The sequence below is a fragment of the Phyllobates terribilis genome, unplaced genomic scaffold, assembly GCF_046119375.1.
Source record: "Phyllobates terribilis strain yellow unplaced genomic scaffold, ASM4611937v1 Scaffold_4__5_contigs__length_816908805, whole genome shotgun sequence".
Lineage (NCBI taxonomy): Eukaryota > Metazoa > Chordata > Amphibia > Anura > Dendrobatidae > Phyllobates > Phyllobates terribilis.
This window is the reverse complement of record NW_027362764.1, coordinates 76,918,806-76,944,380: the sequence shown is the minus strand read 5'-3', so window position 1 is coordinate 76,944,380 and position 25,575 is coordinate 76,918,806. Positions and strand designations below refer to the sequence as shown.

The 25,575-nt window shown below is 42.2% G+C and overlaps 1 protein-coding gene across 11 annotated transcripts in view; it reads right to left on the bottom strand.

Moving 5' to 3' along the window:
• The window catches only part of KIAA1217 (KIAA1217 ortholog), a 456,094-nt gene that overhangs the window by 120,188 nt on the left and 310,331 nt on the right, over positions 1 to 25,575 (bottom strand). For 10 of the 11 annotated variants that reach the window (XR_012320033.1, XM_073677511.1, XM_073677510.1 and 7 more), the window contains 2 exons: positions 20,169 to 20,367; positions 2,331 to 2,424 (listed from right to left, as the gene is read on the bottom strand). Coding sequence is in view for 10 of the 11 variants with exons in the window: in XM_073677511.1 (XP_073533612.1) it covers positions 2,331 to 2,424; positions 20,169 to 20,367 (293 nt within the window). In the remaining variant the exon portion in view is untranslated. Of the gene's footprint in view, positions 1 to 2,330; positions 2,425 to 2,841; positions 3,149 to 20,168; positions 20,368 to 25,575 lie in introns of those variants that run through there. The other variant, XM_073677515.1, reaches the window with a different exon arrangement.

Genomic DNA, 25,575 nt, shown 5'->3' with positions numbered 1-25,575 from the left:
CCACACGGTACACTCAGGGACGTGGGCTACTTATACCCGCCTCTAGCAAGGTAGCCAGAAGAGTACAGTCAGTTTGGGAGGCCTACAACTCCGCCTGGCCAGGGGAGATCCCATCTGCTCAAGGACTGACCAGGCCCCGATCGCTAGCCAGTACTCCGGGAGGGTCTATCTTTATCACCAGTAAAGACCCTGAATTACACCGCATCGTCTCTGAGTGATTCCTGCTACCCCATCATCCACGTCGGCTGCCCTGAGGCCATACCCCTCCCGTTGGGGGTGATACTATCACGCTGCACAATCCTACCACCGGCCTCAGCGGTCTGCCCTGCAGCGGCAGCTCCTTCGCTGCATTCAACGGGTGGCGTAGTCGTCCAACATCTACCGCTAATACAGCGCCACTTAGTCTGACTCCCTGGGCACGGACCGGGTCACCGCCACGAGACTACAACCCTCAACAGATCCGGGTCCGGGTAAGCTCCCGCGTGCGCAACGCTGCGCGACACAGGCCCAGGGGTGCGTCACGTACGTCTGTCCATATAATATGCTATAACTCAATGCAGGGTCATTAAAAAAAAATCTCCATTTATAGGGAATAGGTCTGACCTCAATAATATAAATTCCAGAGTGATTCAATAGTCTCCGTTCTTAGGAAATGATCTTTCTGTATGTGATCCCTTGAATCACCCCATACAACGTAATAGAATGTAATACAATGGACATGTATGTGTCAGTGCACATTGCAAAGTATTATAAATAATGGTGAAATAATCAGAGCCAGGAAAAGTCCTCATATAGACGACTAATCATGTACCTAAAATTATCAAGCCCTCGATGTCACCACAATAAAGCATTAATTCTACAGAACTGCATGTGATTCCAGCACATAATATCCCAATATCTGCATTATTGTGGACTGGTCCTCATCCAACTCCAGTCTTCTGCTTTCCATTAGTCCTCCATATACCACTACATCGTATGCAGCTGCCAACTCTCGTCTATAACCGTGAACATTGTAACGTATAGCAAAAAAGCTCCATCAGAAAATAGCTTAAAGGGACACTACACCTACAGTTAAATGGAATTTCTATGGTAACCAGCCATTCAGGCAGATTTTAAAGAGAAGCTATCAGACAAAATAACCTATTTTTTAAATCAGGTTTTTGAGTTATATATATATATTTTTTTTCAATTGGTAATTTTTTTGGTTCAAATTACGATGTTTATTTTTTTTAAAAAGTAGAACTCTTGCAATTTTCACTCTGGGATTATTTTAGATTCATATTTCCTATCCTTTCAGGAAGAGTTTTCAGCAGTCTCCTTATCATCAGAGGCAGGATTACAGTGACAGGCAACACCTCTATACATAGCTGATTATACAGGATCCATCACTCACAATAGGTGATGTCACAGCTCACCTCCCCCTCCCTTTGCACATGCTCATTAGACACTTCAATACAAAAGATAAGGTCTGAGATTGATCATTACGGCTAATGTATATGTGTTGTTTTCAGAAAAAAAGGGAAGTTAGTTTAAAAAAGTTCCAGTGGCCCGTGTGAAATTTGCAAGATTTTTTTATTATATATATATATATATATATATATATATATATATATACATATACATATACACACACATATATATATATATATATACATACACATACACACAGACTCACAAAATCACAAAATATGAAGGCAGCACACAAACATAGTGTAAAAATAGATGATTTTTAATGGCCCATATGGCAATGTTTCGGTCCAACAGTGCTGACCTCTCTCTCTCTCTCTCTCTCTCTATATACATATACACACATACATGCGTACAGTATATGAACACACACATACTTATATATAACATATACATACATAAACACACACACACTATATAAAACACATACATGCATACACACATCATATAAAACACACGTATACACACACATATACATATATATATATATATATATACATACACACACACACACACATATTTAACACAAAAGCCTGATTTAAACAACAGATCATTTTCTGATGATTCCCTGTAATAAGATTATGGACTGGAAACCCAAAAGTCGGCGGTCCTCCTCAATGATGTCCAGAAACATCTACAGACATATACTGTATGTGATGTCCCTTTAACTATATCTCGGCATAAAGGACATTTTCCATGTATATCTATGAATATTACTGATTTCTACCATATATAATATATATATATATATATATATATTTAATACAGTTGTAAGGAGACGATAGTCCATCCTGTTCAATCGACGATTGAACTTGACGGACTCTTACATGAGGAAGGATAGTGAAGAATAAGGAGGCACCTACCCTTACGTCTCCATTGACCGTCCTGGGAGTGTGGTTGAACGCGTGAGCTGGGTCTTTATTGTAAACCTTCAGGAAGGATCTGTCTTGAATATTCCTGGAAACACAAACATGAATATCTGTTGCAGATGAATAGGCTTTTACATTTCACCTCATCATTTTCCAGCTACATGCGTTTGCAGGAGACCGTGGACAAGGCGACATGAACATAGGAATTAAAGTCCCCTAAACTTTGCAGCCCTTTGACTTATGTTCTACCAGAATAGCTCCACACCCTGTGAGATCAGATGGTGCCGGGCTCAGCAGACTGAAACCTGAATAAGAGCAAACTCCGGAAGAGAAATATTAGCAGAAGCATTTAACCATAAACTCAGCCCTGGTTCGGTTAATATTTAAAGGTCTCTCTGCCCATTGAAAGCAAACACAAGAGACACATAGGAACTTATCTGAGCAATGCACAAGTCGGCCTTTGTTCTGCGCCAAGCTGAAGTAATGTACATTAGACCCAACTTACAGCCAAGCAGCTCTGCAATCTCTATCTCCTTCTTGCATTTCAGCTTCCAGACATCCTGCAGTCACTCGACTGCACAACTTCACTTCCACCGCAGCAAAACAATTGGATGGATTTTCCAGTGTAAAAATTTAATCGGTTCCAAAAAAAAAAGCAACAAAGGAATAAAGAAAAAAAAAAATTCCGCCGTCTATAGCTTTTCTTCAAACGCCTTCAGGAAAGACATTCCTTCTCAGATACGAACCAGTGAATTAGGACGCTTTCTAAATGAGGGCTGAATTCCATTGCTCCAGGTGCAGAAACAGGGTTTGGTGGGCTGAGCTTAACCAGGGAGATTATGTTCAAGGGAAGGGAAAAAAAAAAGGGAAGAAGAATGTTTTGGGCTGGACTTATTTTAGTGCTTTTAAAAGGAGAGTTTCCAGATTTAGCACAGAAAGAAATACCGTCCCTCCCGGTGATATCAGCGACGAGTTACATAGTAAATTGCATCCGCTATACTACATTTAGGTTCCATAATGAGGTACGGTGGGATCCGCAAGAGTGAAGGAAACTTCCTTTGGGCAAAGTTCACACAACTGTATAAAAAAACAATCTAATTTTCATCTAAAACGAAAAAAAAACAACAACACGATTTCTCATCTGTGTTATCATCCATGTAGCATTCCTTTTTATATATCAGGAGTTTCCTATATTACTAATTGCAATGTACCTGTAAAAATCGGATTATATACGGTTGATCTGTACGGGATCCAATTTTTTTGCACACCCACAAACTTGAATAGGCAAGTCTCATCTGAAATACGGAGACTAGTGTATGCTCCGGTCACCAAAGCAGCCATATTGAATAACATTAGTGGAAGTGCTGTCAGTTCTTTCCATGGACAGCACCAAAAATATAGCTGTGTGAACGTAGCCTAAGATGTCAGCACGCTCTCATATCATCATTGGTCATTTTATGTTTATATTGATGGTGTATTTTCTCATCCATATTATGACTGCAACCACCAGTCCGACAGGTAGCCTTCGTCACGAGATTCGTGGTCATGCCTCAACAGATGAGAAACTATACCCTTAATAAGGTTATATGAAATTTCCCTTATGTTCGGGTTCTGTTAGCTGTATCAAAAAATGGGGCCACAATGTCCATGATTGGCGCCATGTACTCATCTATACATGGATGCAGGACCTGCTTTTTTTTGCATGCACTATTCTGACCTGTAAAATGGACATGAGTAGTGCATGGAGCGATTTTTTTTCCATACAGATCATGGATCCACATGGAAAAAGGTCCATGTGCACTGGCACATTGGCTATGATTGGTCCATGTGTGGTTTGTCATGCACAAAAAAACAAAAAAGTGCTCAGATAAATGAACCCTTAGGCATCAGGATACATGGGGGTGTAAGGGTGGTGGACTGTGTTGTCGTGTTTCTACCCCTGAAGACACTTGCATAGTGTAAGGTAATGTTGGTAATCTATAATGGAGGTGACTCGCCCAGGGGGATGGGGACGACTCGGTACCCGGGCCTTTGCCTGGCCTTTGGGGATGTTGCGGTGGTCGGCTCCCGGGCCCGTACCCTGGGATCAGCTTTTAAAAGGGGATTATTTGTTAATTTTATGAAAGTTCGTGACGCCACCTGTGCTTTTTGGTGAGAATCACCAGCGCTGCGGCAGTCCACTTAGGCCGGTGATAAGGCAGCTCGATGGTATAGCTCCCCACAGGTGGAGCTGGGCCTCAGGGCAGCGTACGGAGAGGGGGATGCAGGACAGGCGAGACCCAGCCGGGTCAGAGCAAGAACGGGGACAGACACGGTAGTCACTTCAGTACCTTTTACTGGTGGAAATTCAGGCACGTCCCGGAGCACTGTAGGGTGAAGGGTGCATATCAGGATCCTCCGCAATGAGCGGGTGTAGGGCCTCCTGTTTCTTGCCTCTGCGTAGTAAGTTTCTGACCTGCCTGAAGCTAGACCTAACTTTATTTCTGTCCTGCACCGGCTGACGTTGTGGTAGGGCCTTCTCTTGGAGTGCATGCTCCCAGTTTACGGGGCCTATGTGTCTCCTGGCTCTGCTACGTATCAGCTCTCTGGTGAACCTGGGACCTGTAGTTCTCCAGGGATTCCGGTTATGCCTTACTGGGTCGTAGAGATCCCGGTAAGCTCGGACCCGGTGTCCAGTATATGTTTCGGGGTGAGCTGGGTAAGCTCCTCAGCCCCCACTGCTACTCACTTTCCCCTCGCCTTCGGCCACGCTCGGGCCCTCTCTAGGCTACTCACACTAACGGCAGCTTGCCGCTCTTCACCGCTCTTACAGGCGTCGGCACACCTTGGGCTCACTTACTTGAGCTGCTTGAGTTTAGCTTGGCCTACCTCTGCAGACAGACTTCTGCAGGAACAGAACTGAGAACTCTGTCCCTCTCTGGCTGTGAGCAGGAACTCTCTTCTGGCTAGACTCTCTGTAGACTCCAGACTAGACTGAGCTACCTAGCTCCACCTTCCCTATTTATATCCCTAACGGGCTCCCTCTGCTGGTCTGAGGTGGAAGGTGGGGATGTGTGAATGTTTATGGGGGCCTCTTGTGGAGAAATCCGGTAATGCACCCCTCTAGGATCTATGGTACCAAGCGCAGCTGGGCGCCACAGAGGGTGTGATAACTATATAGATAGTTGACTGTAGGGTATGGTAGAGTTAATGTTTGGGACTAGCCCACAGGGGAGGAGTTACTGTCTAACAGGAAGTAGTCCCTTTTCCTAACGCTAAGAGTTTGGTAGGGCAAGGTGAGCAGAGCTGAATAAAGGGTGACTCTGAGTGAGAGGAGACTAAGAAGAAGGGATAGTGCTATCCTGAAGAAAACAAGACAGAAAGAGAGAGAGTGGCCTTCCGGAGACGGTCCTAGGAGAGGACGCCTAGCCACAAGACCCTTAAATTGTAACACAGAAGGTAATGGGCCTTAGCAGGACTGAGAGATGGGGACTAGTGAAGCATACTGAGTGGTAGGACCAGGGCAACAGTAGTGAAAGAAATAGGACACGGAGTCACTGAACAAGAAAAGGAGACTTGTAAATCAGGACTATGGCGTTCAGGCTGGGTTGTGGCAAAGCAGGGAGAAAGTGTGTCTGAAAGCTCTGGAGTATCCTACATAGGAAGGATACTGGGTGAAATAATGTTTCATACTGTAAAGGAAACGTCCTTTGTACCTGCTATCCCTTGTATATAACCCTTATCAATTTACCGTTCAGAAAAGACTTTATTACGGAATGGTGGTCTCCCTCACTGAACTGTGCAACATCTGGTCCTGGCCAACCAGAAACATCGGCTACATGCGGCCTGCATGGGCATAAGACTTTCACAGCACAAGTCCACACGCCCAACCAGGACCCACACTTTCATGTAACGTGCTGGTGGGCTGAAGACAAGTGCCTCACCCGCGGCTACTGCCCCGCACTATGTTACAGGATCACACAGTGTTGTTGGGTCTGCTGTACAATGCTCCATTAGGTGTTCCCCTATATGCACTGTGATGGCATGCCAAGTCCTCATGACATCTTTTGCTAGTTTGTGTATGGGACCTAAAAAAGCAGAACGAGGTGCACAGTGCCGACACACTCACTGTAGCTCTATACTACCGCGCTGAAGGCAGTGTGTGCTGCCATATGAAGGCTCAGTACAGCACAGTATTAGAGAGAGAGTCCACCCTGAAAGCATTACTTTGAGATCTGAGAAGACTCCTCTCATGCTGCACCTCTGTTTCCATCTCATTTTCACTCTCTCACCATCTTCATATTTTACCCAATTTATCTGTTATCTCAAAGACTTGCTTTTATCCATCGGGTGCTCACTGGGATATGCTTATAGGGGTTTTCTCATCGCATGATAGATGCAGGTTCCACCATGGGGCCACACATATATCTCATTAATGGGGTCCTGTCACACGCCGTCAGGTATGGTTTGGTGGCTTTTTATGCCCAGCTCTCTCCATTTATTTGTATACGAGTTTTAAAATTTGCTGAGCAACTGTGCTCCAGACTTAGCTCTCAAGATAGATGTAGGTCCGAGCGGTGGGACCCGCATCAATCAGACATTTCTAATAAATCCTTTAGGATGGGACAGTGCTAGTAGAAAAAAGGATGAGATGACTTTAATTTAGCTGTTCTTTCGGAAATGTAGTCATCTAGTGAATATAGGGAAATGTTTGCTAACAGAGTTGACCATAAATTAAGTGATCTTGGTACTAAAACCTGGACTTCTCTGTCATTAATTGCCCTTTAATATTGGGAAGGATTTCAATGGGGTGAAACACCACGTATGTAAAGCCTCAGCTCCATCTAATAAATCAGCGGTGATCTATGCATGGATGGAAGTGCAAAACTGACCATTACAAGCCAAAGAGATAGCGTCATTTCCAGGTTGTCAATAGATGAATGCAGAGGGTATTTTATTGACAATTTTACTGTTTTTCTGAGAACCGACAACTGAGCGCCTTGCGCTGACGATTGGCAAATACTGCAATCAGCGGCTCCAAGAAGTACAAACTGTAACAGCAGCGACAGCTGAGGAGAGACAGATTGCAGAAATCAGCACTAGACGACATTGAGTAAATTTAACTCTGATAAGAGTATGAAAACTTTTATGTAGAAATCTGTGAAAATGTTACAAAATACACAACGCATTTCACCACGCAGCTTGTTCTCCAGGTCTAGATTTCCCATATGGGAATTTATACGCGAATTTGAAATGAAACAGATTATTTGGCTCGGACTGGCGACACAAAGACAAATTCTTTTCAGCACCAACTAGTGGAAACTTGCACAGAATAGACGGTTCTCATTAAATATTACATGGATAGTATGGTCAGGAAGGACCCTTTCTAATGGAAATGTCACGCAAGGTGTAGGAAAGACTAAGAGACACAAAGGGAAGGGGGCCCAGACTCTAGGGAAAGGAGGGAGTGGAGACCTCCTAGGCTGACCTGATATCTTTCTGACTCCAGTAAACGTCCCTATATTGGTTCCGCATCAATCGCTGCACAGGAACCTAGCCCTGTCTTTCCCTGGCATTTGGCCCTGGCTAGGGAAGAGGGGGGGTGAGCGCTAGTCAATCCCTGCTAGCAACTAAAGACAATAAGGGGGAACAAACAAGGGAAAATAGCATAGCTTTAGTCGACTCCAGAGAGATGCACGCACGTCCTCTTAGCACCAGAGAGGAAGAAGTACTGCTCTTGCTCAATCCTTCACAAGGGATCAGGTGAATATCACCGGCACCACCCTCTATCAACAGCCAATATTTAAACACCCAGCCTGGGTGTCAATTAGCCAGAATGAGGTAGCCACTGGGTCCTAACGTGAGACAGCTAAGAAGGTATCTGCAATGCCAAACGAAGAGATCTTCTGCAACCAACTGCAGGGAGACTGTCTATCACATCTGACACACACATGACAGGAAGAGTCAAGAGTCGAGTGTTAAAACCAACACAATGTCCTGGGTCTTAGTACATGATATATAGGGGTGCACAGTTCCCATGTTTTTTCACCCTACATAGTTTTAGAAGGAATATATAGAAATAATGGAGCTTGTGAGATATGCAAGATTTGGTCCTGCACTATCAACTTCATGACAGGCGTGTGGTCCTACAACCTCACGACAGGTGTGAGGTCCTACAACCTCATGATAGTTGTGTGGTCCTACAACTTCATGACAGGCTTGTGATCCTACAACCTCATGTTGGGCATGTGGTCCTACAACCTCATGACAGATGTGTGGTCCTACAACCTCATGACAGGCGTGTGGTCCTACAACCTCATGACAAGCGTGTGGTCCTACAACCTCATGATTGGCGTGTGGTCCCACAACCTCATGACAGGTGTGTGGTCCTACAACCTCATGACAGGCATGTGGTCCTACAGAACCTAAGATATGAATAGAAATATGGTATTATATACAGTAACTAGGTGATTCCTTCCTTTAATCCACATCTGCCTTCTTCCTTCCTTCATTTCCTTCTTTTCTTCTCGTTATTTCTTTGCTTTTTTCCCCTTTCTTTTTTCTTCTCTCTCGCTTGTCTTTCATTCCCTTATTCTTTCTCTTCTCTCTTTCCTTCGGTCTTTCTCTATGGCCTCGATTCATCAAAGCTTTTATGAGAAAAAAATTGCATAAAAGCTTTGAAAAGTCAAAAAAATGTTGACGCAACTCGGAGTTGAACCACAACATTGCGACTTGTTGTTTTCACAAGAGTTTCTCCCAGTTCCGCCAAAATAGGTGGAGCTGGGGTGGGAAGGGGGTGTGAGTGAGGTCTAATTCATGACCAGCTGTGGCATTCCCTCTGACAGATATCTCACTTCAGTCCCTGATTGTAGTAAGATTTCTGGCATGGCACACGTCACTCAACAGATGCAACTCCTCATGAATCAGGAGCATTCAGTGGTGTACCACTAATAGCGGCAGATGACATGGCTGCTATGGGTTTCCATGAGTATGCCAGCACTGGCACCACCTCTCCCCGGGTCGATTTTCAACTGTATCCACGTCATGGATGCAGATACAATTGAAAGCAATGATGGAAGAGGGAGCTTCATTTCCCTCCTCCATCATTTTACCTGTGCGCCTTACGTCTCATGATGACATCATTATATATACTCGCCTCTCCCCATTCCCCCATGCTGCTTCGATTTCAACAGTGTGTGGTCTGTACTGCTCAGCACAGCAGGAGTGATGTAATAACATCATCGAGAGTCGTCAGACGCACAGGGAAAACTATATATATACTTTTAACCACTGAGTACATTGTGGTGCCATCATACTACTTGAAGGGCTATTTGTGGGGCCATCATATTATTTGGAGTGCTATGCAGGAGCCATCATGCTACTTGGAGACTATCATACTATTTTGAGGGCTATTTGTGGGGCCATCATACAATGTGGGGGCCATCATGCTACTTAGGGGGGCCAGCATACTATTTGGTGGGCTATGTGGGTGCCATCATACTATTTGGGGGTGCATCATACTATTTTGAGGGATATTTGTGGGGCCATCACACAATGTGGGGGCCATCATGCTACTTAGGGGGGGCAAAATACTATTTGGTGGGCTATGTGGGTGCCATCATACTATTTGGGGGTGCATCATACTATTTGGAGGGCTATTTATGGGGCCATCATACTATTTGGAGGCCTATGTGGGGAGCTATCATACTATTTGGAGGGCCATCATACAATTTGCGGGAGCATCATACTATGTAAAGGCTATTTGGGGGCCATCAAACTATTTGAAGTGCTATGTGGCAGCCATCATACTTTTTGGGTGGCATCATATTATTTGGAGGGCTATTTCTTTGGCCATCATACTATTTGGAAGACTACATGGTGCCAGTATATTGTTTGGAGGGTTGTGCGGGGGCCATTATACTGTGTGGAGGGTTGTGCAGGGGCCATTATACTGTCTGGATGACTATGTGGGGGGAGGGCACTATACTGTTTGGAGAGCTAGTGAGGGCAATTATAATGTGTGCAGGCCATTACACATTGTGGAGGGTTGTATTGGGGCCACAATACTGTATGGAGGTCCACTATACTGTATATAGGGCCACTATACTATATGGAGGGCCATCATATTGTATGGAGGGCTGTGTTGAGACCAATTTGGGAAAATGGGGGAAATCGCACTTGGCGGGGGGGCTACTGTAGGATAATCATACTGTGCGTCTGGAGGGTACTGTCAAGGAATTCAATGTGGAGGTCACTTACCGTATTTGGGGGCACATTTGTTGCCATGATACTTTACGGAAGCCATGAAAGGGGTATCTTGGTGTGTGGAAACACTAAGAGGTTTCAATAGTGGCAAAATAACTTTGTAAGAGTTGCAAACTTGTTGGATATGCTATTTGTGACCCAAATATATATATTTTTTGCGTGTGTGTGTGGTGCGACAATTAGGACTTCTGCTAGGGTGTCCCATGATTTCTACATATGCCCCTGGAAGCATCTGACTCCACCATGCCCCCCTCATCTAGACCGGAGAGAAGATCGCCAATCTTGATGAATTAGGGCCTATGTCTGTCTCTTTCTCTGTTTTTCTTTCTTCCTCGGGCTGTCTCTTTCTTTCTCTCTCTTTGTCGCTTTTTTTTCTTTCTCTCTCTTTTTCTTTCTTTGTGTTTCTCTCATTGACTTTCTCTTTTTATGTCTCTCTCTGTTTTTCTCTTATTTCTTTTTCTTCCTTTCCCTGATTTACAGGTTTCCCAATCAATCAATGGCATAATGCTCACTTTATCTGCCATCAGCCTGTAGATTAGGGAAGGGAAAGATGTCACAAGATGCTCATGAGACATGTAATCTACTGGCCGAGAACAATGTGGCACAGATGGCATAAATAACACCCCATCCGCCAACTATTTTACATTAGCAGTTAATTATAAAGTGGACTAGGATAAAGGGGACCTGCAAAAAAAAAAAGAAGAAGTCCGGACACTTAATTATTGCCGCATTGTTTTGAACAAATCATATGGAACATTTTGTTAGGTTCAGTTTGGGTTATTAAGTAAATTGTGGTAAGAACGGCATAGCATAAGATTATCGAAAACACCAGAAGCAGAAATCATGAGGAACCCCATAAAAGTTCATCTATGGCTCCTGAATGTATCGTGTACAGGATAGGATTTATTATGGATCGATCATATCTGCCTCTGCTCCTCAGTGCTAACAATACTATACACATACAGTGGGGGAAATAAGTATTTCATACACTGCCAATTTTGCAAGTTTTCTCACCTACAAAGAATGGAAAGGTCTGTAATGTTTATCGTAGGTACACTTCAACTGTGAGAGACAGAATCAAAAAAAAATCCAGAAAATCACTTTGTATGATTTTTACATAATTAATTTGCATTTTATTGCATGAAATAAGTATTTGATCACCTAATAACCAGCAAGAATTCTGGCTCTCACAGACCTGTTAGTTTTTCTTTAAGAAAAAAAAAATAAAGAAAAGAAGCCCTCCTACTCTGTACTCATTAACTGTATTAATTGCACCTGTCTGAACTCATTACCTGTATAAAATACACCAGTCTACACACAATCAATCACACTCCAACCTCTCCACCATGGCCAAGACCAAACAGCTGTCTAAGGACAGCAGGGACAAAATTGTAGATCTGCACATGGCTGGGATGGGCTACAGGACAATAGGCAAGCAGCTTGGTGAGAAGGCAACAACTGTTGACACAATTATTAGAAAATGGAAAAAACAAGATGACTATCAATCTTTTTCGGTCTGAGGCTCCATGCAAGGTTTCGCCTTGTAGGGTAAGGAAGTTTCTGAAAAAGGTCAGAAATCAGCCCAGAACTACATGGGAGGACCTGGTCAATGACCTGAAGAGAGCTGGGACCACAGTCTCAAACATTACCGTTAGTAACACACTACGCCGTCATGGATTAAAATCCTGCAGGGCACACAAGGTCCCCCTGCTCACGACAGCACATGACCAGGCCTGTTTCAAGTTCAACAATGATCATCTGGATGATCTAGAGGAGGCATGGGAGAAGGTCATGTGGTCAGATGAGACCAAAATAGAACTTTTTGGTATCAACTCCCCTCGCTGTGTCTGGAGGAAGAAGAAGGATGAGTACAATCCCAAGGACACTGTCGTAACCGTGAAGCATGGTGGGGGAAACATCATACTTTGAGGGTGCTTTTCCGCAAAGGGGACAGGATGACTGCACCGTATTGAAGGGAGGATGGATGTGGTCTTGTATCGTGAGATTTTGGCCAACCAACTCCTTCCGTCAGTAAGAGCATTGAAGATGAATCGTGGCTGGGTCTTCCAGCATGACAATGACCCGAAACACACAGCCAGGGCAAGTAAGGAGTGGCTCTGTAAAAAGCATTTGAAGGTCCTGGAGTGGCCTAGCCAGTCTCCAGACCTGAACCCAATAGAAAATCTTTGGAGGGAGCTGAAACTCAATGTTGCCCCGTGACAGCCCCGAAACCTGAAAGATCTGGAGAGGATCTTTAAGGAGGAATGGACCAAAATCCCTGTTGCCATGTGTGCAAACCTGGTCAAGAACCACAGGAAACGTCTGACCTCTGTAATTGCAAACAAAGGATTCTGTACCAAATATTAAGTTCTGTTTTTCTATTGTATCAAATACTTATTTCATGCAATAAAATGCTGTTTAATTATGTAAAAATCATAAAATGTGATTTTCTGGATTTTTTTAAAAGTCTGTTTCTCACAGGTGAAGTGTACCTACAATAAATATTACAGACCTCTCCATTCTTTTTAGGTGGGAAAACTTGAAAAATCCTCAGTGTATCAAATACTTATTTTTCCCATTGTACATACTATGCCCAAGAGCCTCTTTTTTAGATTTTTTTTTTTTTTTTACCAGTATGAGCGGCTGGGGGCTTTTTTTGGTCTATGTTGGGTTAAAAGGTCATCACAAGGACATATATAGGAACAAAACTGGACAGCTGTGGGGATGGTTTATAGGGTGTTTTTTTACCAAAACATTTCTAAAGTGTAAATGCAGAATATCGATAACACACATCATATAAGTGATACAAAAGGCCGAAGTGTCAGTCCATTATAGGGGTTTCGGATGGAAAGTAAGATGATGGTGAAAAGCGTCCGTCCGAGTTCTTTTATGGAGTGCTGACATATTTATAGAGATTTAAAGGCTAAAACAAGAGGCTGCGTTCTGAAGATGAAAGGATCAGGGTAATGTCAGGAGAGGAATGATGAATTCTAGAAAAGGTTATATGCACAAACTAGACAGGCGATTAAACATATAAACCCGTCATGTATACAGGAGGAGCAGAATTAAAGCAGATCCCAATAATCATCCTAATAGATGTATAATATTAGTGATGGGTCTGTTTTATTACCTTGTTATAAAATTAAGATACTATGAAATATCTGATATCTTCATACAAAATTTTTGTTTAAATGTTTCCTCTCAAAAAAAAAATTTCATATGTTTTTTATTTCCTCTTTTGGTTATTGTAAACCACCAATAGATCTGATTTACCTATTTACCCTTGTTTATAAGCATTGGCTAAAAATAGTAGGATAGACACTACTGTAAGTCTACTGTATGCTTATGTGGCGCCCCTGCGGGTTCAGTCGCCACAGAGGTACTGCATCTCACCCAGAGGTGTGGTATCTCACTCTCAGGTAAGGATAGAGTGCTGCCCGGGACCCTAACACCTGCATCCAACACATCCACTTCAGTAGGGCAGAGCACATTCCCTGGTCCCTAGCTGAAGGGTGGAACTATGTAGTGGGTGTGGGTGGAGGACGCAGTTCAGGGGAGCACAGGAAAGGAAGTGATATAAAAGAGGGAACCATCTTGGGTGTGTAGCCAGTCAGTCAGTGGAGTTTGAAGGGAGCAGGAGCTCTGCAGGAGCTCTGCTTGGGAGGAGGGCCTAGGAGAGAGGCCCAAGACTGAGAAGGAGAGGAGGAAGGAGAGAGGAGCAGGAGAAAGGCTCCAGGAAAGTGAAAGGGATCCCAGGGGTACGGGCAGTACTGGAGGCCACCTGTATGCCCGAACCTGCCAGGCGGTGGAGGGATCAAGCCGCAGAGGGGACCGGCCCCTGACTAGTGAGAATTACAAGGTTCAACTGGAAACCGGAAGCTTCTGTACTTTTAGGGTGCAGTTGCCACAATTACATCGCCGAAAAGGTGGCCACAGAGGGTCCAGGGGACTGCAGGTCGCCCGACAAGACCCGAGGCTACCGGCTTGGGACACTGATTGTGAGGCGCAGGGCAGGAGGGTGAGAGCCAGCGCAGGGAGACGACAGAGAACGGCACACAGAAGGGGGTCCCGTTAAGTACTCCTGAATTACCTGTGGGATTGCTGAACCCCTCCCTGAGTAAGCACAGGACGACGTGGGAAGTTACACCGGTACCTGTAACTTGGATTGCAACAACTGTGAGTAAACTCTGAAGACTGCACCCCATTGTCTCTGTGAATTACTGCTGCGCCATCACCCCTGCACTACACCGCAACATCCATAATAACTCAGCACGGCCCTGGAGCTAAGCTCTACCTGTGGAGAGCTAAACCAACTCTGCTGCATTTACACCAGCTCCAGAGGACCAGCTCCGCAACGGCGGCTCCCTTTAGCCGCATACCACAGGTGGCGTCACGAACTGTATATAAAAACCATAAATCCCCTGTAAATATCATCCCCCTTTTGATTGACCGCCCTGGGTCACGGACCGGGTCACCGTCACTATGACATCTCCCCTAGCAACGACCGGCCCGGCACCAAGTACCCCACGGCCCAGGGGGCGCGTCACTTACTACTCATGAAACCTTACAGATTAAGACCTTCGTATACACTGGAGCCCAGAAATTCAACTCCTTCATGACCAAGTGATTTTCCGTTTTTTGCAAATTAGTTTTTTTTCAACTCTTCTTCCAAGAGCCATAACTTTTTAAATTTTTCCTTTGACATAGCTCAAACATAGTTTCTTGCAATCATATAGATTTTTTATAATTGAGAAAATAATTTTTAATGCTGATTAATTCAATGGAGGAATAATGTGGAGTGCACTTGCCGGAATCGGAGTGCTCTTGGTGCACTTGTGGCCTCATTTGGTGGCACCACTGCTTTGACGAGAGCAGTTAAAATATACAAACTTATGTGTTTGGTAATGCAGGCTGCATGACAATGGAATCATACTTGCCCTCACAATACCAAAGGAACTGATTCCTTGGTCACCCAATCTGCTTGACCAAGCACATAGGTATGGTTTAACTTCTCTCCCCGTTATCTCCACTCTTTAACATTGAAATTGCAACCAACACCAAGAACACTTTGTCATATAAAGTGTAAGCGTGAGCCCCCGCTATATGGGGAAGTAGTCATTTTTTCAAGACTTTTTCTTTTACTTAAGGGGGAAAACAAGTCATATGTTTTTTCTTACCAAAACTGAATGATAAAGTACAGAAAAAGCCATATAAGTTATTAGTGTTAATTTCGATTATTTGCACATGCTGCATAATTCTAATCATGTGCCCTGGTGTAATGCTGTAATTTCACATGATAATGATAATGAGGCACTCGGAACGAGTCCTAAGGGTGAGATTATAGAATATTAATATCACTACTGCAGTACTTAAATTGCCTCGAACCTCCATGATGACTGACTTCGTATCAAGAGCCGTGAATGTCTAGAATATTAATAATCGCCATTTATCCTGATCTAGTCTTGACAGTGTACGCGGCTTCGCATGTAGAGGGATAACACGGGTCTAATAAATCTGGTGTTACAGTATTTACACTTTCATTTTCTGGCACAAGGCATCGAAGTGAGATGAATCAACTTTCACAAGATGTTACATTTTACATAAAATTTGACTTCATTTATAAGCCAAAATATAGCCGTCCTCATCTAGCACTGCAATGATCAAATAGATCAAACACAGCAATATGGTTTTAAAAGAATCACATTACTCAGCTAGGATAATGAAGAACAAGGGCCACAAACTAGGAAAATTTTGCCATCCTAATCTGTGGTCCTTAAGACTTGGCGCCCAGATCCTGAATGCAAGGAATTCCTATGGGTCTGTATGAGTCTGACCCTTGATTATGGTATCGGCTTGTAGAAGGTTAGGAGGAGGGTAGAAGTTGCTCATATGCAAGTTTTCCGGCACCAAGGTTATTGTAGGTTGGAGGTGTTTATGAAAATATGGATTTTAAGGTCATTTTTGAAAGTTTCAACGGTGGGGAAGAATCTGACCGGTAGAGAGAAGGACAGGAGAAATCATGGAGATAGCCGTTTGAGGAGCAGACAAGTGGAGATCGAAGAATGAGATTAAGTGTGGAGAGAGAACATGGAATTAGGTCATAAATGTATGAATGGGAAAGATTAGGGCCGTGTTTGTCAATGTTAATATTCTCTGGCCAATGGGTAAGCAGTGAAGAGATTGACAAAGGGGATGGGAAGAAAGGGAATGAGTAGAGGGGTGGATTAACTGAGGCAGCAGACTTGAGCTTGGATTGGAGAGGAACAAGAGTGTTAGATGAGAGGCCACAAAGAAAAAATGTTGATATGGTGTAGGGAAGAAATAATAAGGGCGTGAAATAGCAATTTTGTTGACTCAAGGTTGAGGAAAGAGCATTTGAGATGTTTTTTTGAGATGGAGGCAACAAGATGCAGTAAGGGCTTGGATGTGCAGTTTAAAAGCCAAGATCATAGAATCCTAGAATGTTTGAGTTGGAGGAGACCTCCAGGGTCATCGTGTCCAGCCCCTGCTCAATGCAGGATTCACTAAACCATCTCAGACAGATGTCTATCCGGCCTGTTTGAAGACTTCCATTGAAGGAGAACTCACCACCTCTCGTGGCAGCCTGCTCCACTCATTAATCACCCTTCACTGGCAAAAAGTTTTTTCTAACACCCAATCTGAATCTTCTTGCATTCAGTTTCATTTTATTGCTTCTTATGTTTCCATGTGCAAATGAGAATAAGGATGATCCCTCTACACTGTGACAGCCCTTCAGATATTTGTAGACAGCTATTAAGTCTCCTCTCGCTCTTCTTTTTTTTCAGGCTAAAGTTTGTATGGGAATGTATGGAGCAGTTAACTGTGATTGATAAGTCTGGTAAGGAGTGAGTGAGATGGTTCAAAAATAAATATGAATTCAATTTTCTCCCATGTTAAGTTTTAGGAAATGGGAGGATATATGTGAGGCACAAGGGGAAGCTATGGGATTCTATGATCTGTTATAGGGCAAATGTATAAATGGAGAGGAGTAGGAGGAACACTGCAGAGCCTAAAGATTAACTAAAACTTATTTTTATCTAAGTATCCTCCTGGCAAAGTTATACATTTTTGTAATATACATTATTACCTTATTTTGCTTTCTTCAATCTCAAACACCATCTGGAGTTTCAATACCCGGTTTATGACTCTTTAGACACTGCTTTAAACTGCTGCTCAGCAAACAGCATTCCCCCATCTGACTACAGCCTTGGGGGGTACCAGACAGAGAAGAATATACCCAGTAAAATTTAACTTTTAATAATTATCATTAAAAGTGTACTTAGTAGTCCAGATGGGACAAACCATGAATATACATATCATAAAAACATTATATGGGGGAGGGATAGTAACCTAACTCTACCTAACATCAAAATTACCTTGGAGGGTTCAACCATAACTCCCAAGCAGCACGCCCGCTGCCTTGGGGTCATATTCAACAATAACCTTTCCTTTACTCCCTATATCCGATCACTCACTCGCTCTTGTCACCTGCATCTTAAAAACATCTCCAGAATCCGATCTTTTCTCACTTTTGAAACTGCTAAAACGCTTACTGTCGCTCTTATTCACTATCGTCTGGACTACTGCAACTCTCTTCTGATCGGTCACCCTCTTACCAAAATTTCCCCTCTCCAATCTGTCCTGAATGCGGCAGCCAGGGTCGTATTTCTGTCCAGCCGCTTCACCGATGCCTCCACCTTGTGCCAGTCATTACACTGGTTACCCATTCGCTACAGGGTCCAATATAAACTCATTGCTCTCACCCACAAAGCTCTCCACAGTTCTGCACCACCTTATATCTCCTCTCTCATCTCAGTCTATCGTCCTACACGTGCCCTCCGTTCCACAAATGACCTAAGACTAACATCCCCCTTAATCCGAACCTCGCACCTCCGTCTCCAAGACTTCTCTCGTGCTGCACCAGTTCTCTGGAATACACTGCCCCAGACGATCCGATTGATGCCTAGCCCCGATGTCTTCAAGCGCGCTTTAAAAACCCATCTCTTTAAACAGGCCTACCACCTCAAATACCCAGTAAACTAACTTTCCCCTGTTCCCTCCTAAATACTATTCAGAATCTGCACCCTACTGTTCATCTGTCTCTACACCCTCCATGCACTCGATAACTGCACTCGGTAATTGAGTATTGCACTTTAACATACAGGCTGATGACCGGATCATACAGCTTTATATGATAATCCTGACTTATTATAATTGCCAAACCTGAAATTACAAGCACTTTCCATCTATTGTGTCCCCCCATTTCCTTGTAGAATGTAAGCTTGCGAGCAGGGACCTCACTCCTGATGTAACTGTTTAAACTGTCTCACCTTGTATTGAATTTATTGTTTGTACATGTCCCCGTTTTAATTGTAAAGCGCTGCGGAATATGTTGGCGCTATATAAATAAAAATTAATTATTATTATTATTATTATTATTATTATTATTAAGGGTAACAGAATATACAATCAGGGTTACCCTGTATTGCCCTTAAGGGATAGAATACCCTACCTGACAGCGGAGTGTTTGCACCCTAACGATACAGATTGGTGTCCCCGCTACACGGAGGCTGTCCCTGACCTATGGCTAAATCTCCCTAAACAGACACACAGAGAACATTATACGTATTGACCAAGGTCAGATACACTCATGTCATAAATGACATGCTGAACAACACACCACAATTATATTAGTAAGGGAAGAAATTCAAAAACAAATCCCGTGAATAATTCCTCAAAATAGAGATTTGTCAGAGGTACCAGATATAACCCCCCAACATTAGTGTATATAAGTGCTAGTGTGCTTGTAAATAAAGTGCCTGATTGTATATTCTGTTACCCTTACTATTCCTCCCCCATATAATGTATTTATGGTTTGTCCCATCTGGACTTCTAAGTACACTTATAATGATAATTATTAAAAGTTAAATTTTACTGGGTATATTCTTCTCTGTCTGGTTCACATAATATTGTATGCCCCTCCTTTTGCCAGCTTGGTTTGGCTTGGTTTGCCTTGGTTTTTCTACAGCCTTGGGGGGACATGGGGAAGAAATGTTGAGACAGAGGAATTCTCAGATTTTGTGATTCGCGTGTACAGATCTTTGCGGAGCAGCAGTTGAAAGCAGCTTCTAAAGAAGCATGAACTGGGTAGTAAAACTAGCACTGCAGAGAAATGTTGGGGAGAAAAGGAAGCAAGATTAAATATATTACAGAAATGTATAACTTTGTAAAGCCTGGAGAGTAATTAAATAGAAACAAAAACATTTAGATAACTCAACAAGTCTGAGACAATGAGTTGATACGTGAGGAGATATTTTATATTCACTTTCAGACACATTTTACATTATAGGAGTGATAATGGTAAATGAGAGGAAGAAACACAACCCACTGTTAGGGTATGTCCTATGGCGTTGTTTTTGGCTGCCCCGTCGCCGCTGGCTTTCACTTTATGCTGTGCATTAGGTCCATTTTATGGGGGCTTTCTTTTTTTTCAACTTTTGTATAGACCACATTCTAATAGTCATAATAAATAAATCTCCAAGTATTACGTTCGCCTTGTTCTCTTACCTTACATCGCTCAGCTCATAATATAAATTCCTTCCTTCATCCTTTATATAAATGGCAGTGCTGGGGGATTCCAGCACCTTCATTGTCAGCTGCTGCGGGAAGGCACTTACAAAGAGGGCACGTATGGTGTCTACACTGGTGATTTCATTGGGCATCTGGAGTTTCTTTGTGTCTTCTCCATACTGTAGAAAAAGCGCACCTGCAATAACATAGAAAGTGGCGCATTAGTAAATGCTGACTAATGCTAATCTGAAATAAAAACTAACAATTTTAGAAGGCACAAAAACATTGATCTAAGTTTCCCACTTAATTTAGGAACGAAATTTGGCTTAGAAATGTCTAATGTGCTCATAGTCTATCATTGGCTAGACATACAGATGTGTCCACCCTTATCTCATCTTGGATTTGGTTTAGGATTTCTCGCAAAATAAAAGGAAATAATATAAAGTATCGTGACATCTTAGCAAAACCTGCAATCTACATCACAACTACAGGATAGCCACAATAGACACATCTAGCATAGACATCCCCCTACAGAGTATCACAAAATTAAATTTTTCTCAAAAACTATTAAGCTTGCACGACATATCTCAGGGTATGTTAAGTTAAAAGCAAGGGAAAAGAAGAACAAACCTTTATGCCAGGGTGTCCTTGTTGGCATATGCAACAGATTAGGACTTATTATAAGTGAAAGGAGGACTTTATACTAACTAGACAGCGGATGGCAATAGTGTGTAAAGTTATATGCGTGCTGTAATGTGGGGAGGGAAGCTCTCAATTGTTGGTTGTTTTTTACTTCCTGTGTTTTTTTTTTTTTTTTTTCCTGAATGTGTTATGTCAGCAGCACACGGACTGTGTGACACTGAATTGTATCTCATGTTTATCCAGTATGAAGTAAATACTGTTTACTCAAGATATCTTGCTGATTGAAGCTCTCGGAAGTACAGTGGTGAGTGACTATAAGAAGATGCACTCTGCGACAGTCCTAATATATGTTTGGTCAGAATATATTATTTTGCTTCAAATTGAAACGTTTGATTAAAGGAAGGTTCCCAGCTCATACAATTATTATATATCCATAGGATATGTCATAAATATATATGAAACGTAGGTCCCATCAATGGGACCCGCATCCATTATGAGGGGCCTGGCTGCACCCTACTTTCAGTGGAGAATTGGTCGGAATTCCTAAACAAATTAATTGGAATTCTGAACAACTCTCCACTGACAATGGCAGGCATCAGGGCCCCCATGTTCTCAAGACAGATACAGGTCCCACTGGTGAGATCCACATCGACTACGCATTTATGGCATATCCTATGGATATATCAAAAATATATGATGGGAATATCCCTTTACCATCACATCTGTATCCAAAACAAAGAAAAACATTAGTTTTGGGTGTCAATGGCAGACCTATGGAATGGCATAGATATCCATTTCATGAAAAATATTAAGCGGTACCAGTAAAAGTAATGTGAAGGAAACCATAAGATATGACGTTATAAGCCCCCATGAAAATCAGAGCAAAGTCAACAAAACCCACCAATTTTGGCAGTTCCCAACACTGTCCCGACAGAGCTAACCACTTAGTTATTATGCTGCACACTTTAAGGGGTGGTACCATAATGCCCACTAACAAAACAACTCTGGAAATGCCCATCAATGGCCAATTCTAAAACACTGAGGGCCCAATTCATTAAGACTGACGTTTCGTATGGGACTGGCGCAAAAATGCCAAAAATTGCACATTTTTTGCAACATTACGCAAACAATTTGTGACTTTTCAACATGTTTTTATGCCATAATTCTGGCAATTTTTTTCATGAATTAGGGCCTAATCTTATCTGCTCAGGTTAACAAAAAATGTATTGTATAATAATATACTTTTATAGTCCATATAGTTTATATTCATATTCCAGAACTTCGACCTTTCACTGTCGCTCTTAAGCTGTTCCATAGGAGTCTAAAATCTATTTTGCATCTTTTGCTCCTTATTCCTTAACCATAACAGGATTATAATTCCTTTTACAACCTCTGAGGATAACAAGCGCGACATACACATGAATTTATGCATGAAAATAGCTACTCGGGATATTTAAACACCCAAGAAAACATTGACAATCTAATGGTTAAAACATTAATAAAGTAAATTATGCACTGATTAAAGCAGCGCCGGCTACAATTTTTTTTGTCGCTATCCTCGGGGGAAGATGAGAATAACATATGGTTGCCGGGATAACTCAATAGAAATATGTCTCTTCCTGACAATTTATTTATTTAATTTTGCTCAAGGAGGATTTTCTGAAACTGTTTCTAAACTCCAATGTAACAGTATGGAATATTTAACTTAAAGTGCTTGCTTTCTTTGGAAAGTTTTTTTCTTAGAAGGATATTTCATCAATATTCTGCCCAACTTTTGGAATCACCAGTGATCAGTGTTAATCAAAGCAAAAGTAACTGTTCAGTTTTCCTGCAGTGCCACCACAGGTGCAATGAAGTATTACACCGTTCATATTGAAATCAATGGGCTTTCTGTATAATGAACACATTGGGTCCTCCAGAGTGAAAAATCCTCCCAATGATATGTTATACTGGGCTAGAATGTTTCTTGAAACTTGCATTATTTATTAGTCAATTTTCCTAAAATTGTATTTTTATTTTGACCCCATAAATTAAATAGGTATTTTTTTGAGATTCTACAGTGAATTAGGTATTTCCTCACAATAAGCTGCTCTGGAGTCTAGTCATAATCAAGCCCATCAGAGAATAAAGGAGACAATGGTTGCCTCGGTTTCTAACAGCATTTCAAAGGCTTGTTCACAGTCAGCTCTCCTGACAGGTCTGTCTTACTAAAGGCTTATATCTAACATAAAATAGCAATTCTAGAGAATCTTTTCTTATAACACTTTATTGTGCCGTCTCTCTGTTATTCCTCCTAGAACTTTATAAATAAATTGACAGTTGGGTGTTACCATCTCCATGTCAAATGGGTGTGTCCCTGAGCACTTCAACATTGTCCAATCAGTGACCGACATTGTACGGATACACCCCTGAGGACCTGAGGAGCAGTAATGTCCAGTGGTGTATTCAAACATACATTAGAAGTAGGAACGGCACAAAACGTATCTAAGAAAACATGCTCTAGAATTATTATTTCATGAGGATTACAAGTATTTACCAAAACAAAAATGTTAGCAAGTCCTCTTAAATTGGCCATAGACTACAGTGATGGCCTTAAGTATTGGCACCCCTGCAATTCTGTCAGATAATACTCAGTTTCTTCCTGAAAATGATTGCAATCACAAATTCTTTGGTATTATTATCTTCATTTAATTTGTCTTCAATGAAAAAACACAAAAAGAATTGTCCTAAAGCCAAATTGGATACAATTCCACACCAAACCTAAAAAAGGGGGTGGACAAAAATATTGGCACCGTTTGAAAAATCATGTGATGCTTCTCTAATTCGTGTAATTAACAGCACCTGTAACTTACCTGTGGCACCTAACAGGTGTTGGCAATAACTAAATCACACTTGCAGCCAGTTAACATGGATTAAAGTTGACTCAACCTCTGTCCTGTGTCCTTGTGTGTACCACATTGAGCATGGAGAAAAGAAAGAAGACCAAAGAACTGTCTGAGGACTTGAGAAACCAAATTGTGAGGAAGCATGAGCAATCTCAAGGCTACAAGTCCATCTCCAAAGACCTGAATGTTCCTGTGTCTTCCGTGCGCAGTGTCATCAAGAAGTTTAAAGCCCATGGCACTGTGGCTAACCTCCCTAGATGTGGACGGAAAAGAAAAATTGACGAGAGATTTCAACGCAAGATTGTGCGGATGGTGGATAAAGAACCTCGACTAACATCCAAACAAGCTCAAGCTGCCCTGCAGTCCGAGGGTACAACAGTGTCAACCCACACTATCCGTCAGCGTCAGAATGAAAAGGGACTGTATGGTAGGATACCCAGGAAGACCCCACTTCTTACCCCGAGACATAAAAAAGCCAGGCTAGAGTTTGCCAAAACTTACCTGAGAAAGCCTAAAACGTTTTGGAAGAATGTTCTCTGGTCAGATGAGACAAAAGTAGAGCTTTTTGGGAAAAAGCATCAACATAGAGTGTACAGGAAAAAAAAGAGGCATTCAAAGAAAAGAACACGGTCCCTACAGTCAAACATGGTGGAGGTTCCTTGATGTTTTGGGGTTGCTTTGCTGCCTCTGGCACTGGACTGCTTGACCGTGTGCATGGCATTATGAAGTCTGAAGACTACCAACAAATTTTGCAGCATAATGTAGGGCCCAGTGTGAGAAAGCTGGGTCTCCCTCAGAGGTCATGGGTCTTCCAGCAGGACAATGACCCAAAACACACTTCCAAAAGCACTATAAAATGGTTTGAGAGAAAGCACTGGAGACTTCTAAGGTGGCCAGCAATGAGTCCAGACCTGAATCCCATAGAAGACCTGTGGAGAGATCTCAAAATGGCAGTTTGGAGAAGGCACCCTTCAAATATCAGGGACCTGGAGCAGTTTGCCAAAGAAGAATGGTCTACAATTCCAGCAGAGCATTGTAAGAAACTCATTGATGGTTACCGGAAGCGGTTGTTCGCAGTTATTTTGGCTAAAGGTTGTGCAACCAAGTATTAGGCTGAGGGTGCCAATACTTTTGTCCGGCCCATTTTTGAAGTTTTGTGTGAAATGATCAATGATTTGATTTTTGCTTCATTCTCTTTTGTGTTTTTTCCTTGCAAGCAAATTAAATGAAGATAATAATACCAAAGAATTTGTGATTGCAATCATTTTCAGGAAGAAACTGAGTATTATCTGACAGAATTGCAGGGGTGCCAATACTTTTGGCCACCACTGTACAGGCTATAGAGCCCTTAGTTTTAAGCACAGATATTTTTGCTTTTCAGCACAGAACTTTTAATTATTGGACGGTTTGCAGACCCCAGTACAAACTGTCTGATACATATACCAATCCAGAATATAATAAAAGTATGTGACCCATATTAAAGTTGTGCAGCCTCTACTGACAAGACATCATTTGCAGTTTTTTTTTAATTACTTTTTTTTTTTGTCTGGTAGTAATTGTTTTTTTATTTTTCCGACAAATTCTTCAAAATGTCGCACATGGTTCATGAATTTTGCAGAAAATGAAAAATGCTTTTTCATTTTTTTCTTTAACTCCTATAGCAACATGTTGCATGTTCCGTTAAAATGTTGCACAAATTGTGCAAAAAAAAAATTCAGATGCGCATAAAATCACTGTGGGGTGTGAGTGGTGGTGGGGGTGAATGGAGTGCACATGCACAAAAATATTGAGACTTTTTAAAAATTTACAATTGATAAAATCAGCTGAAAACCTCTGGAAACTCCAAACACCACCTACAATGCTGAAATGTAGAAAAC